The 16,745-nt window shown below is 40.0% G+C and overlaps 1 protein-coding gene across 2 annotated transcripts; it reads left to right on the top strand.

Moving 5' to 3' along the window:
* Positions 1 to 288: 288 nt before the first annotated feature.
* mybpha (myosin binding protein Ha) lies at positions 289 to 16,393 on the top strand. 2 transcript variants are annotated; one of them, XM_088407621.1, is made up of 13 exons: positions 289 to 511; positions 2,720 to 2,770; positions 2,859 to 2,915; positions 3,442 to 3,576; positions 4,511 to 4,678; positions 8,350 to 8,438; positions 8,544 to 8,739; positions 8,971 to 9,110; positions 9,178 to 9,337; positions 10,539 to 10,675; positions 12,957 to 13,143; positions 13,756 to 13,818; positions 16,226 to 16,393. In XM_088407621.1, the coding sequence occupies exons 1-12, from the start codon at positions 304 to 306 to the stop codon at positions 13,794 to 13,796; spliced, it is 1,569 nt and encodes a 522-aa protein (XP_088263747.1). In that variant the 5' UTR covers positions 289 to 303; the 3' UTR covers positions 13,797 to 13,818; positions 16,226 to 16,393. The 2 variants fall into 2 exon arrangements, with proteins under 2 accessions (XP_088263747.1, XP_088263746.1); XM_088407620.1 differs by having other exon boundaries at positions 2,856 to 2,915.
* The last annotated feature ends 352 nt before the right edge of the window (positions 16,394 to 16,745 follow it).

The raw sequence follows: 16,745 nt of genomic DNA, 5'->3' as shown, positions 1-16,745 counted from the left end.
AGTAGCTAAAATGGTCAAATAAAAACGTTATTGTTTTTTGAGTTCTGTTCCTCAAATGAGGGTGCGCAGCCGACAATGCTCCGCCCATGGGGGGGGACATGGATGTGACAAATTGGAGGGGTGGAGGTGTGCAGTGCATGCATCCAAGTGAGGCAATGGGTGGAGTCACGTCCCATGCAGTGCACGCATCCAAGTGAGGCAATGGGTGGAGTCAAGTTGTCCCATGCACAGCACGCCTTATAAATGAGCCTCGAGGTTGAAGGCGCCCTCATCCAGAGGACCGGACTGGCAGCTGTCGGCACCATGCCAAGCAAACCCGCGCCCATTAAGAAGCCCCCCGGAAAGAAGGCGGCCGAGAAGGCACCAGAGCCAGACCCTCCAACGGAAGAACCCGCAGAACCCGAGTCCTCTCCGGCGGAGGCACCTGTCGAGGCCGCACCTGTGTCAGACGAAGAACTACCGGTCGTTGCTCCTGTAAAAGACAGTCCCCCTATGGAACAAGGCTCTCCAGGTACTAAGATGTTTTTTTTAAAAATCTAATAGAAACCCTAATCTGTTCATAGTTTGCATTATAGAGAATGAGGTACACAATCTCTTTAAGAAACTTCGGAATCTATGATGCATATCAATGGTGCAACAGGTGTTTGTGATGGTGATAGTGCAGGGTCAGCAACACAAAATGTTGAGAGCCATATTAAACCAAAAAATCAGTTTTCAGTTGCAAAAGAAATGAATGAGTTTCATAAGCCTAACAATGAAGAAGATATATGCGATATTTGTGTATATTAGCAGGGGTGCGCATGTGGGTTTTTTTGTGGGTTACACATGAGTACCAGGACGTACGCAGACTTTCATTAAAAGTCTTCCTCAATGTCATTCTCAGTGTCACTCCCATTTTAAGCGCACAGTCTATCTGCACACAGCGAAAGGCTTAATAAGTCCATCAGTTATGGTTAGCGCTGTTTAATTCATCCAAGGATGACAGGGGTAAATACTCCATCACTGTAGAGTGGCAATTAAAAATCTCCCTTCACACCCTCCCGAGAATGATACGCAGCCCCAACAGCCAGTCCAAGCCGCTTCAGTAAACAAACAAATATCCTCAGAATAGGAAAACGGGGCGTGCATGCTTAGCTGTTTGAAAGTCGAGGAGAAAACTATTAGAGGCTGCATTGCTCCCGCAGTTTTTCTTGCAACCTAGCAAGATGGCGATTAGCTGTTGCTTCTCGATTAACTTGTTTGTTAGCTATAAGTTGCGCTACATTCACGTGCTCTTCTCATACATGTCAAATAAAGGACAACCTTACTAGCTGAGGATATGAGCAATAAATCTTGCACTGCATTTAAGCTTGCGTCAAACCATGGCACACCTTGGGGCCACTTTTCACAGAAAAAAAAACATTTGTTCAGCTCACGCTCAGTTGTCATGGATGGAATTTAGCTAAATTACGCAAATGCGCAATGTGGAGCAAGCAAAGTTATGCATCGGTAATTCCTGTTGCCCATGCATATCTGCATACCAGTCATGTGCATCCCTGTATATTAGCTATACAAATTAGCCTACAATCAAAATGACTAGGTAGATGACAATAATGAGCCTTCATGATGCTATCATGTGCCTATCTCGCCTTTCTTTAAGGGGCAGTCACACAAATTGGGCAGTGAACCATACCAATTAGTAAAACTAATATTCATCCAGCCCTTGGCTATGCAGGAACAAAAATTTAAATTAACTTTGTTCACATGATCATAACAAAGAGACGATTCTAAACACTGTGACTCGGCTCCTTGAGTGAGACATCTATTTTGTCTCATTTTTTAAATATAACATATGTAAATCGGGACTACCAGTTCAGTTCATTGTTTATTGCCTTTCCTCGCCATCTCGACTGCACAAACCTCAAAGTATGCGCAATTCAACACATTTTTACAGTATGTTTGTCACGTTTGTAAACCATACTAAAACGAAAAAATATATTGCCTACCATCTTTTTTCCTTTTTCATATGCTTGTGGACAGGGCAAAAAATAAATAAAGCTTAAAGTGGAATTTAGGGCCATCTAGTGGAGAACTAAGAGAATGCAAAGATTTTGACTTGCTAAGGCTACTACTACCACACTATGTTTGCTAAATTCTACTTATCTGTAGCACAAAGATGGTGAAACATGTCAGGCTCCTGTCGGCGTGGTAATATAACTACTGATTACAAGACTAACAATTACATTTAAAAACATTTTTTTTTCTTCAAGTTGATGTAATAGAAAATATTTTTCGCATATTATTGACCTTTCGAGCGGGTTTTAAAAATGAATAGATTTGATTCAACTACACACTGTCCCTTTAACATCACCTAATTGTTTTGATATTTTCAAAAAATGATAGCTACTGTAGATGTGCTAATATATTTTGAGTGATGATTGTTTGCACTGTTTTTATACTAAACGACATTTGGGCAAATGTTTGCTAATGTAGGTAGCTAGTTAGTTGGCTAGTTTAATAGATAGATAGATAGATAGATAGATAGATAGATAGATAGATAGATAGATAGATAGATAGATAGATAGATAGATAGATAGATAGATAGATAGATAGACAGACAGACAGACAGACAGACAGACAGACAGAACGCCTGTTGTATTCTCTTCAGTATTTATTTGTTAGAGGCTTCTGTCTTTTTTCTCTCATGTCAATGTGTTTTTTGCATGTTTGCATGCCGAAGCCACTTCTGAAGGCGACGTTGTAGTCCCTGCTACAGGCGCGCCTGCAGACGGTAAGCAAAGCACAGCGATTCAGCCTGAGTGCAGTTGTGGGAGCGTAGCCCTTATGTCCATAAAACTGATCTTTTGTATCTCCAGTAGGAGCTGTTCTTCCAGCTGAGGAGCCACCCAAGGCTCCTCCATCCCCACCACCTGCAGGTAACCCGTATGTTTGTACACTGCCTGGAGATTTGAAAGGTCATCATTACACCAGCCCTTTGAGACTTCGGTCATTTAGGGCTATACAAATAAAATTTGATTGATTGATTGATTCCTGTATTTCAAAATAGGTATATCCTAGCAGGTGCCAGCCTATTCATCTGTGTCCACTATCGTGGAATTTGGTTTTGGTCTCTAGCTTTAGACTCATTGGAGCTACCCCACAAAGTCCTAATGTCCTCAATAGAGCAGACATCATGGCCCTTTCGATGATGTCTCAAGTGTTTGGGTGGGATGCAATTTGCTTCAATATCCTCCTTTTCAAGAGACAATAATCACCTTTTTCTTGAGTTATGTGTTGTTATTTTTTTATTCTAAATGTAAAATACTGTGTGCCTTGGCTCACCGAAGTGTGTGAAAAATTGCTTTACTTAAGTATCCCCGCAGAGGTTTGCACTCAAGATTCAATTGTGCTAAATATTTATACTCTATTTTTTTTCCTGTGGATGTGGCTGCTTGTTTGCAGTTCCCACCAGCGCGCCACTGGAAATATCTGTGGAGGACGTGAACGACACGAGCCTCACTGTCAAGTGGAAGAGGCCTGAAACTGTTGGAGAATCTGGACTGGACGGATACATCGTTGAGTACTGCAAAGATGGGAGTAAGCTGGTCTACTTGCTGGCTCTTTGAGCGTGAGTGTGTGTTTGTGTAAAATGTGAGGCTGCCAGTCCGGCAGATATCAAAGGTCAGATTGTCAAATGATTGAAATTGATTGAATTAATTAAGAAACAATTGGTTTATTTGCATGTCTTATATTTTAATATTTCCTCATTTCTGTTCCGGTTGTTATTTTGGTGTTGATTACACTATTATTCATTTCAAAATAAATGAAAAATTACTTCTATTTATCATGATTAATACATCAATACTTCTGATTTTTTTTTTATTTCATAATCACGCAGCCCTACTTTGTAAGTCAAGGTACTATTTTATTTCATAAAACGTCAATTTTTTTTACTTTGTTTTTTTGCAGGTATCAACAAATCTAACTGAATGTTTTAGTAGGAACAGGACATTTTCCTTTTCATAATACTACCAAATTAATTGGAACATGAACAAAGTCACTACTAAATCATATTATAGTGCCCAAATTTCAAAGTGCACTTTTCTATCGATGGCTCCTCAAATGATATTATTGAAAATATATGCTTTTGTATTGTAAAGTTTTATTTTGATGCACACTGTCATTAGTAATGTTAGGAGATGTTTTGCTGAGCCAACTGTAAAGTGATTATTATCTATACCAGAAGCGTTATCCTTTTAACACGAACAAAAAAGCAATATAAATCAACAGCTGTTTTATTTAGCTCTACAAGTTTGTATAGATTAGTCTAAAACTGAAAAACAATAACCAAGTGCAGCAAAGTACCTGAAAAAAAGAATGCAAATCCTTATTTCATTGCAATTTCATTTCACATGACAAAAACAAAGCAGGGCCACTATGTGAGGAGGACTGATTTCATCAAACACAACACTCTGTTTTAAGTAATTGAGAAGCACTAGTCTGACACAAGTCAACTTTGGTGTCCCTGCAGCAAACGACTGGGCGGTGGCAAACGAGGATCCGACAGCGGCTACCCGTTGCTGCATCAAGAATCTCACAGCAGGCGAGGTGCTGCTGGTACGCGTTGTGTCCGTGAACCGCGGCGGACGGAGCGAGCCGGCCACGCTGAGCCAGCCCGTGGCAATCCGTGAGGTGGTGGGTGAGTAGTTGCCACAAATGCAAAATACTGCCCTCCGTAGGTGCTCTGAGTATTATTAATGAGAGTGGGGAGTATGTTCGAAAGCATAACACAGATACAGATGTTATTATTAGGAACCGAAGCACCAGATGAAGGTTAGTGGCTGTTTACTGCAGTTTGGAAATAAATCCATGCTGGTGCCGAGAGGACCTTTCATTAACCATAAATCAGGCTTTTCTTATTCATGTGTCTCGAGTAAGTGTGTAAATGGGTTTGACACGTAATTAACCAGGCACACACGCGCCCTGGACATTCATAGCAGTGGCTTCCGTGAAAGAGCACGCGGCACACTTTGCCTGTCCTTGAAAACTGCTTTGCACTTACTGTCATTTCAGGTGAGGAGCACGATGTCCTCATTTGACCAAAGCTAACATGCTGCTTCCCACTGTCGATCGCCAAACGTACTTTTTGACCCTAAAAGAGACCCTAATTCGTACACATGACTGACAATGAATTTATTACAGCGATGAATTGAAAAATGCTCTTCCTATGCCACTCACTTAGAAATTACTGGATTTTGATTGTCAAACCCAAGAAAGCCCCAGCCAAACTTACACCAACCATATGAGTACGTACATGACAGTAATCTGAAATAATTTGATGTAGTAGATAAACACAGTGAGTGTGTGTATGTGTATGAGAGAGAGAGAGAGAGAGAGAGAGAGAGAAATACTGTCATGGAATTTGGTAATCTGACACTGAGTTTGTCTGATGTCAGGCCAATATCAAATATCACTGTCATCTAAAGCTGAAGACGAATATTAAAATGCTAAATATGGTTGAATGCTTCTCAAATAGTGGGGTGGGCCCCCCCTGGTGGTGCGAGGTGATGCCGGGTAGGGTGTGGTTTACCCCAGGGAAAAGTTTTTTTTTTTTTGTCCTGTAAAGTGTAATTGCAATAAAATAAGAAGTTTCATCTTTTTTTGTTTGTTTTTTTTTAGTTTTATGCACTTTGATGCACTTGTTTTTTTTTCAGTTTTATACTAAGCTGTAAACCGTTTAAACAGTAAAAAATGATTAACAGTTGTTGAGAGTTGATTTATTTTGCTTTTTTCTTTTGTTAATGTTGAAAAAGATACAGGTTTAGGTATATTTATTCAATTTTTATAGATATTAATCTTATTTACAGCCAGGGTGGCAAAAAGTTTTCTTTTTTCTAGGGGGGACTTGGCAAACTATAATTGAGAAGCACTGCGGTAAAACAAGATCTTATTTGATCTTAAAAACGGTAAATTGTGAAAACAAAATTTTTGATTAGCTGTTGCATGACTCCGAGATGGTGAAAAGTTATTAATGCTAATATTATATCATCTTCTTTTTGTCATAGGGCAAGTGTTGACATTTTTGTTGATTTCTCAAATTCTTTTTTAATAATCTCTTCCCACACAAGCATCTATTCATAATCAATTTTGATGGATTCCTTTGGTCTCACTAAATATCATTATTGTTTGCATTTTGTGAAAATTATTGTTTGGCTTTATGTTTGTATTCACTAAAGACATTTGTCATCATGTTTTCATTTAATATATTAAATATGATGTTCAGTATGGTCTTAGAACCAGCATTCTGTATGATTATAAAATAAATCATCAGTACAAGTGCACGGGAGTAAAATGAATAGACCTTTTCATTTTAAGGACGGCGTAAACATGTCCCACTTACGGACTGTGAAGGACAGCTTACTTGTCGCTAAGCACATTTCCTGCTCTGGGTTCAAATATCTGTGAACAAACAAGAACATAAAGTGGAGAAATGCGGTCATGTAGCCAGAACTGCCGCTGGCGCGAAACACGAGCTTAATTGATGGATTTGCGGCCGGCTTGCGAGAGTTAAATTCAGCTGTGCGCCAGCGTCGCTGTCCTCACCTCACATACGCGCGCGCGCACATTTGTGATTTCAAGATAATATCCCGTCATGGATACACATTTATCTAGAAGCAAATGCATACGATGTAGAATTTGAGTGGATGTCTCACAAGAGCTGATTTGTTGGGATTAGCATCGGGGGCCAAAAGTGGAGGTGAATATCACGGAGCTGAAATCTTAGCTGTCAAATATACGAGAAAGGAAGAGGGGCCAAATTGGTTCCGGAATGGCGTGAGATGCGGCTGAGATGCTCCAAGGAGATTGGCGGGCAGGATGTTGCTCGCTTACGCTGATAAGACGATAAAGCGACCTGGCCACGACCTGTTGCTTTTCCATAGCTTCATTTGCTGGGATGCCGTTCTTGAGAATGACCCGAAAGCAAACCATCAATTTTCTTTCTAATAAGATTTTAAATAGTGGAGCTTTCCCAGCTGTCATGACTTAGCGGCACAACGCTGGAATCGGCTGAAGAGCGTGATGACATCCTTCTTCTCAGGGATCGCATGTCAGCCCTATTCAAGACTTTCACATCTCCAAAACTATTTTAAGGGCTGCCATCTTCTTCACTTTCTTGTCTCTGCCTGGATACTATACGTTGGCTCATACTATATATTCATTAGGACATTTTTGCTAGCATGGAACGGCGTAGGTTTATTTATAAGGGAATACTGTATTGGAATTGCTGGATTTGTATTTCCCTCCGACTATATAATTCGTATTTTAATCTTTAGTACTCTGTTCCTTATTCACGAAATATGCTACCCAAAGACTAATATATAACTGTTTCACTCTTCTTTGTATATTTTTGGCGACATACAGAGACTTTTTCGGACAGATTCTGTACGTCAAATATGACATCCAATCGATCACAACTAACACAAACATATTTGACAGGGACTAATGTCTTCATATCCTCAATATAACTTTAATAACTGCTCCACACAATGCATTGAGTGAACCCAACTAGAACTTTTTTTTTTTTTTAACATTATATTAACTGTTGACTTGCAATAGGAACCAGGGCAGCTGTGAATAGGGAAAATCTCCATATGGGGATGCATTACAACAAAACAAATTCTATTTTATGCATCGTCATTTTTCCGATTAATTGTTCATCAGTATGTTTTTCAAATCCATTAAACTGTGTAAAGTTCTGCATATTTGAGTCTATAAGGCACTTTGAACAGATTCAAATTTGAATATATTGACTAAACTGCAGCATAGCTATTTCATCACTTGGTAAGCACTTAATATGCTTTGTGAAGAGTTTCTAGAGGTCTCAAAAAAACTTCTCAATCTTCACCATGTGATAGTTGATCGATTAAGTTTCATTTTCACACCTTTGTTATCCACTGTATGCATGTCAATTTGTTCAACCGTAAGTTTACCTAATGCAGTTGCCATAAAATCATTGATATTCTGGTATGTTGTATAGTAAATGATGTAATAAGTGTGCCGTGAATTTCAAAATGAAGTCGTCAGCTTTCAACAAGTGGAGCCAACTTGCATCATCAGTCTTCAGGCTTGCTCCGCCGATGTAAATAGATGGTGTCAAAGTGTTATTTTGAGCCTGCTTGACCCCCCCCCTCCCCCAATGCTGTGAAAACACACCTGACAAAAGCCGCCAATGCGCTCATGTGATTGATTGACCCCCTACGTTGGCTGTCACTCTTGCAACTAACCGAGTGCAGAAGAGCAGATGGGGACAGGAATGAAACTTCAAGAAAAGGAACCTGAAGAGAAATATGTCTGGTTTGTGTGTTGCAGACCGTCCAAAGATCAAAATTCCTCGCAACCTCCGCACATGCTTTGTCAAGCAAGTTGGAGAGCAAATCAACCTGGTCATCCCGTTCCTAGTGAGCCCAAATTTCAAAGTGCACTTTTCTATCGATGGCTCCTCAAAGTCTGACCAGAGTTGTTCTTTCTTTCTTTTTTTTTTTTTTTTTTGGGCAATTCCACAGGGCAAGCCCAAACCTTTGGTGTCCTGGCTGAAAGACGGTCAGCCGCTGGACGCAAAGAGGGTCAACCTGAGGAATAGTGACAAGGACAGCATCCTATTTATCCGCGGAGCTCAGAGGGAGGACTCGGGTGTTTATGAAATGACTGTTAAGGTGGACTGCTTTGAAGACAAAGCCATCATCACCCTTCAGATTGTTGGTGAGTCATACGTGGAGCAGATATAGCCATTGGTGAATGCCCACTTTCATTGGCAAATACCAAGAACTTAGATAATAAGACAAAATATTGTTGAAAATTGCTCAATAAGCGCAATAGCACTTTGAGGGATTATTATTTTTGAATGAGGCATAAGAGAAGGATGATGTTGTCATTTCTTTTTTGTTTCCAATAATATTCTACTCTCTTTTCTATTCCAATATGTCTCCCAAGACTTGCCGGGACCCCCCAGCAGTGTAAAACTGGTTGACTGCTGGGGCTTCAACGCTGCACTAGAATGGACTCCTCCCAAAGACAATGGCAACACGGAGATCACTGGCTACACGGTGCAGAAGGCCGACACCAAGACTGGGGTAGGAGTTCACTAGCGAACCCCACAAAAAGCATAATTGCGTAACTGATTTCCATCACTTTTCCAAGGAATGGTTCACCGTGTTGGAAAACTACCACAGGTTGACCGCCACCATCTCGGACCTGATCATGGGTAACTCGTACGCCTTCCGAGTGTTTGCTGTCAACAAAGTTGGCACCAGTGAGACGAGCGCCGTCACCAAGGACGTGGCCACGATCCAGAAGACAGGTGCCCACCCGCCACCCCGACTATTATTTTAATGAGCTGCAGCGAGTGTGGGAGTGTAGTTACTTTAAAGTGTCCAGGGGGAGGGAAGCCCTTGACACTTTTTGAAATACAAGCTGACAACAGCCAATTTAATTACTGAGGACCGTGTTAAGAAAGCGAGCAGATGATTCTTACTGTACATTAGCACTAGTCGAGAATAACTAAAGATGATAGATTTTCATCTATCTGTATATTGTTTGGCTAGTATTATAATTATTTTTCCAACAACATTTTACGCTTATTTTTTGCATTTGAAGGGCAACCCTTTGTACCTTATTTTTTCAAAATAGGCTTATGGCATTACTTTTTTAAATATTGAAATCATGCAAGAGCTGGCCCCTGGGTGCCACTGTTAAAGAGAAATGCTTGGTTTTGTCAGCAGCAGCAAAATCTTGCAAATTTGTTATGTGTTTAGCTGGCGATAAAACCACCAGCATCTCATGTTCGAAAATGATCTCTGATTTTTAAAAACATTCTGGTCAGGTGTCTGTTTTCAGTTGTTATCATGAGCTAATTAAGCATGTTTGTGTATGCAGTTCACGATGTTAGCATAGCATGTTTGATAGCAAAAAAAAAAAAATGCAAAAAAAAAAACCGAGCTAACGCTCAAAATTGAGAAGGTGCTAATTTAGCATGTTTGTGTATGCAGTTCACAATGTTAGCATAGCATGTTTGATAGCAAAATAAACGAGCTAACGCTAACAAGCTTGTTTTTTTAAGCTATTTGTTTGCTTGTTTTGTCAACTTAGCAAACCAGTTATTGACAGTAGAATTTATTTTTTTTGTCTTTACTTGTTTCCTGTATCTTTTACTTAACTTAATTGTTTTACTTAACTGGTAATTGTTCATTGCCTTAGACTTTCATTGTCCCATGAGTGTGAAAAAAAGACAAACCAAAATTGACATGGTGCATGGACGTCACTGAAAATTTTGAGTCGCATACAGGTAAATTCAGAAATAAAACAGGTGTCACACTTTGAGAGCTCAAATACTGCAAGTCACCAAAACAGGTTAAGTAAAAGACTTTAAGAGTGCTTCTACATTTGAAAACTTTTTAGACGTATATTTGTACTTCTGCTTATGTACAATGTACTTTTTCACTTCAGGAAATTCATATACTGTTCTTCTATGACACTAAATGCAATCTCGCTTTTTTTGTCAGGTATCGTCTACAAGCCTCCTGAATACCACGAGCATGACTTCAGTGAAGCGCCCAAATTCACCACGCCGCTCAGCAACCGGGCCGCTACTGTTGGCTATACCACCAAGCTACTGTGCTCTGTTCGTGGAAGTCCCAAGGTCAGACATGATGTCAAGATGCTCTTTTTATTTTGAGGAGGAGGAATGTCTTTTTGTTCAATGTATGTCTTTTTGTTCAATGTTTTTATCCAACAACTTTTATGTTACATTATATACACATTCATGAAATGTCACTATCGTTTAAAGGCACGGTGTGTAAGATTTAGAGCGTTTTTCATTAAAAAGGAAAAAATTAAATGATTGTAAATTTAAATTTAACTTGCAAATGAATGTGTTCTTAACAATCAATAGTATGTTTTAAATATAATCATAGATCTAGTTATTATTAAATTATATTACATGGGGGGTGGCACTTCTCCCGAGGAAGCCATGTTTGTTAAACCTGGGGACAATGGTAAATGCGGCACCTGTAGCACCTCCTGCTGTCCATAATGAAAAACGCTCTAAATTTTACACATAATCTCTTTAAAATGAGATTTGTTCAGTGTTAAGAATTTATCAAGCGCTCCAGTTTGTATTTTTTACTTACCAGTGTGATCTTATATCGAAATATCTGCTTTTGATCTGGAAGGCGTTGTATTTCCCGTTTACGTTCTCTGTTCGTTATTTGGTTTTCAGCGGTGTTTGTTCTAGCCAAGGTTGTTGGTTTCAAGAAAAAAGCTTGTTACGCCGTCCATGGCGTCCATCTGAACCAAGCATTATTTATTTTCCCAAACGGCGGAGAGCCGCAACATAAGGATGAAAGAGCCACATGCGGTTCCTGACCCCTGAGATGAGATACTATTTGCTACGGTCAGTGTGTCATACAGGACTGCCTTGTGCTGGTATGACAGCCGGCATGTAGTTTCAGTAGGTCGGGCAATTTTGCTGGCGGCTGCTGCCGCTCCGGTGAAACATCTCTGCCCAGTTGTCTGCCTGACGCGGGCGGCTTAAGTGACGGCCTGTGGTGGAAATGAGGCTGATTATGTGTTCTAGCTGTCCTTGGCTTCTCACCAAGGACAACAGCATTTGCAGGCTCATGCCAGTGGCGCTTAGGCCAATCCGACTGGGATTTTACAACACGGCATGCCTGGAGTGCTCTCATAGGACTGCATCACAAAGACTCCAGGAACAGGAAGCCGGGTTGTTCCAAATACCTTGGCTGTGTGTCTGTACGGTATATGTTTCATTCATTTGTGCATTTGAGCATTGGAAGGGTGGCCCGTCCCACGCTTAAACGAGAATTTGGGGGCGGGTTCAAGCCGACCGCATCCTGGTCCCAAAATGAACATCAGTGAACGCGGCATTGAAATGCTTCTTTTGGGAGATAGCACAGTAGCAGCTGGCTGCAACTTTGCAACAAGCGCAATTGTGAAGTGCCACAGCCAGAAAAATTTCTGTAAGGTGGCCAGGGTGACAAGACAGGGATGAATGTGCAATAACATTATTAAGATTATTCTGTATTTCGTATGAATTTCAATATGCAGTTAAAGGGGAAGTCAAGTCAAAAAATGTCTTTGCAGTAATACGCGTCCCCATTAATCTTTAATTTTGTGTTTGTTGAATCTGATTTAAACAGAAAAATCCACCCGTTTTTATCAATTTCATTACAAAACCAAACTGAAAACAAGTGATACCGGACCTTTTGCAGCTGTGATGTCATTGTTTGTTGACAGGGAGAGGCAAAATGGCCGCACCCTGAGATGAGTTAAATTGGTTAGATTTTACTGCCAAACTCATATTCCACACACACAATATCAACCAGAATGACGTGTTTAAGCAGCCATGTGCCAACCTACCTGGCAATTTTCTGTAAAGCGATCTCTTGAATTTCATTCCGTTTGTAGGCCTCACCTAAATGAAATGCTGTGTTTATGGGCCCACTGCCCCTCCTAGCTGACTCAGTTCACAGCTGTCCTGGACATCCAATTCTGGAGGCATGTCCTACTATCTCTGATAATGTACTGCCACTTACGGAGATAAATGGAGTGTGATGGAAGCTACGCAGGGAAGTCACAAATGATAAAATTAAAATAAGAAGATAGTTAGCAAGTGGTGCCATTCGGAATGGTCGCCATTTTCATCACCCACTTTTTAGTGGTTGAATTTGTTTTTGTGAGATTAGCAGTGAGAAGATCACGATTAGGTTAAAAAAAATAACTAAATTATTTATTGATGATTGCCTTCACGGCGGCTCTGTGGCGCGGTTATTAGAACATCCGCCTCGCAGTTCACCCGAGTTCCACTTCAGTTTTAAGTCAGTTTTAAGTTACTGTCCCTCCAACTGCGACATCTTGACATTGTGAGCTGACAAAAGCAATTTCTGGTTGTCCTCTGGCAGCCGAAGATCGAATGGCTGAAGAACCAGATGGTGATCGGTGACGACCCCAAGTTCCGTCAGCTGTCCAACCAGGGTATTTGCTCCTTGGAGATCCGCAAGCCGTGCTGCTTTGATGGGGGCGTGTACACATGCCGGGCCAAGAACGATCAAGGAGAGGCCACCGTCTCCTGCAAACTGGAGGTCAAACGTATGTACTGCGCAGCACTTCTATATACACTGTGGAAACTCGCTTTTTGGATAACTTTATTATGAAAAGCCTACCTGAAAGGAAAATTGAGTATCTCTCACAGAAAATGATGAAAATACAATTTCTCCCTTCCAGATGCCCAAAAACTATATTGACTCAAATGTGATAACAGGTGCCTCTGGGAGTACAAAATGGCACTTTAGGGGGTATGTGAGATTGTAAGAGAATATGGTCAGGTGTCAGTAAATCTAATTTAAAGCTTTTTTTATGATATAACAATTTGGTTTTATTTTTTTCAAATTAACAGCAAATTAATTGGAACATGAAGCAACTTATTGCCTTGCAAAATGCACACCTTTATTTCTGGTCCTCTTTACACAGATGCGCATTGACATGATTAGTGACTAAATTTAGGTAGGAGGGAGGAAGCAAGGAATGATTAAATTTCATCAGGGATTAAATTGCTGTGAAGAAACAAATCGACAAAGAAAAAATTGTACGTAAACTAGAACATGCAGGCACTAAAGTTCTACTGCAGGAATAAAGTTCATAAATAGTTCTGGTATCATTTTCAAAACAAAATGAAAAAGCGAGGTATTCTTTTCTCAACAGAGGTTATCCTTTTGGAGGCTGACAAGGAAAAGAGCAAATAAAGGAAAAATTCAACCTTCTGAGGTAAGCTCACAAATAAAGGCTCTGTGCTTCGAAGAAACATCTCAAACATTACCGTATTTTCCGCACTATGGTGCGCACCTTCAATGAATGGCCTATTTGAAAACTGTGTTCATATATAGGGTGCACTGCATTATAAGGCTCATAGAATAGAAGCTACAGAAGTGGCTGGTGTTGTGTTATATGAAAATACAATAATGAGAACATCCCAGTTTTTTTCATTAACTTTAATTTAATCTTACTTTAATTGCAATGTCTAATATTGTGAGAACCTGAGTTAGGGGGAAATGTAGTTTTTATCTTGTAGGGTAATGTGGTGAAGTTGTATGCCATAGCAACCAACAAACATTGTGTTTGTTGACTATTGTTATATAAAATATTATATTGTTTCATTTGATGACTATTAGGCGCACTTAAAATACATTCAGCTTCTCAAACATGAGTGTGCTTTTTGTTGCTTTTTTTTTTTATTTTTTTTTTTTTTTTAATCTGTTGCTGTTGTGGTTTCTTTTGTTTAGATTGCGTAGCATTGACCAAACCCCGGATTGGTCAATTCCCATTAACCAATCATTCTGTTCAGGCATTGCTTCACTTTTTTTGATTATTTGTGTTGTTTTATTTTTGTTTTGTATTCCTTTAAGATGCAAGTATGAAAATTGCACAAACTGCTGTCTTCCCAGAAGACACAAGACGGTCTCTGTTATGTCCATCTATGATTTGATTCTGTGGTTTTATTTTCCATCATATGTTTTTGTGTTTCAATTCAAAAGAAAAAGATACCACAGTGTGCACTTGAACCTACGAACCGCCAACCGCACCCAAAACACAATTCAAACCTAAACTTTAAAACCATGCGTTGATCCTCAAAAAGAGGTTTGGAATAGTGGGGCAAGAGGTCCCACAATGACAATATAAATCTGTAATATGAGCTTCACCATATAGCAAGAAGAAAAGAGTCAGAAGTTGACCTTGCTTGAGCCCAAGGACGCGTGTGTTGACGCCGGAGTGCAAATGGGGTCACCTGAGCACCCCAGAGGTACGGTCTTGAATGCATCACTCATTGTGTTGGGATGCATTCACACCTGTATTTCCGGCCTCCTGCCTGTGACTAGATCACATTACCAAAGGCGTGTTTTCATACCGAGTGCGCGTTGCGGCCAATGCGAATGAGCCGAGCGAGACTTTCTCAAGGGGAAAACAAGGGATTAGCAAGCGAGCGCCTTTTCCTTTGGGTGAGGAGGGCAGCATGATGTCAGCGCTTGCAGTCCACAGCTTCTAAAAATGAGCCACGCTAATCTGACACGCAGCCAAACTTGTCATATTACCATGAGTCAACACGTGGAGGGGGCTTCGCCCGGGAAAAACCGGAGCGCAAACTTGCTGACACAGTTTTACAGCCATGGAATTTATGTGGTTCAATATAGAACTTCAAAAGTTAAAGAGTTACGTTTCGTGAGGACAGCAACTACAGAATCGGACAGATTCTTTTGTTCAGACAGCTTATAAATATGTGTGGGGATTTGTTGCTAGGCAGATTTTCAGTCTCAATGAAAACTCTAAAGCCAGTTGGGTTATAATATTATTATTATTATAATTATACAACCCAATTATGGGTTAAAAAATAATAAAAGGATCAAACTAACATTAGGGTCTATTTGACTCAGCTTTTGCTTAATACCTCAATAAATGTTGTTTTATTCTTTTTTTGTTTTGTTTTATTCAAGACAACCTTAAAAACTGGGTTGTTTATACAAAACAGTCCAGGAAAAAAAGGTTAAACTCATTCAAATATTGGGCCGGTCTTTTTTTTCCACCCATAATTGTTTTTCTTTTTTTTTTTTTTAAACCCAACTGTTTTTAAATATGGATTTCGTGGTTGGATGTGTGCATGTTTGTGTTTTCACAATTCAGCATACTTTAATTTTAAAGAGATTAAAGAATTTTAAGCGCGCCTTCAAATAATACGGCACTACAGTGTTTGCCATTTGGCAAAAGCACCGCATCACCCCATTCTGCGAAAAAAAAAAACTGAGAGTCTCCAGCTCACATGAGTGAAGTAGTCCCCACTCAGTGACACTGAGGTAGATGGTTGTCTTTGCCTGTCTCTACTTGTGGTGGACAGGCAACCAATCCTGTTGTTCGAGGTCAGATGTTCGAGGTCAAGCTGCAGCGCTCAGTGAAACTCAACAGGCGAAAACACTTGATGGATTTCAAGATGGTTTGGGCGTCACGTCTTGACCTAACAGCACCATCTGCTGGATCAATTGAGACACTTGTTGATTTGCCACCTTAGTTACTAGCGGGCATTGATGGCGCAGCAATTCGGTTTCTGTTAATGTGTGTTTTGACCGGACATACCATTTCACATACTGAATAATGAATTCTTCAGATGCGTCTTGTTTGTGTTCAGGGTTCTGCTTATGGTGGTGCTGCTTGGTGTACATAAAGGAGAAAGAGTCCTCAACTCACATCATTGAATTGAGTTTGTCACATGTAAAATGAACATCTAATGATTTTTTCTCCAGTTTATTGTGTTGTAGTACAGTATCCCACTCAATAAAATGGATTTGATTTTGCAAAGCGCAAATGATGTGAAATAAATATGATATTTTATCATATCTTGTGTGGATTTTTACTTTTGTCTCCCGCATTGTTATACAGGCTGCAGTGCCTGTATGTGTATTGGAGGTGCAGTGTAGCCCGGACGGAACATACATGCTGTTTGATGTGTATACCCCCTAGTGGACATAATTGCTTATTGCAGTATAGTGCTGATGGAACACACACTACCAAGTAATGTGGTGTACGATTGATTACCGGCAGTTTACTTTGTGTTGAGCACATTTACTTAAGTTGGATGACTGAAATGAAGACTGTAAAGTCTATGTGTTGCTTATTGTTTAAGGCCAAACTATAGAGAGTACTGTTTA

This window comes from Hippichthys cyanospilos, chromosome 2 (assembly GCF_059441005.1).
Source record: "Hippichthys cyanospilos isolate Australia breed blue-spotted pipefish chromosome 2, RoL_Hcya_1.0, whole genome shotgun sequence".
Classification (NCBI taxonomy): Eukaryota; Metazoa; Chordata; class Actinopteri; order Syngnathiformes; family Syngnathidae; genus Hippichthys; species Hippichthys cyanospilos.
The sequence above is the reverse complement of the archived record's forward strand: the minus strand, read 5'-3'. Positions and strand labels throughout refer to the sequence as shown.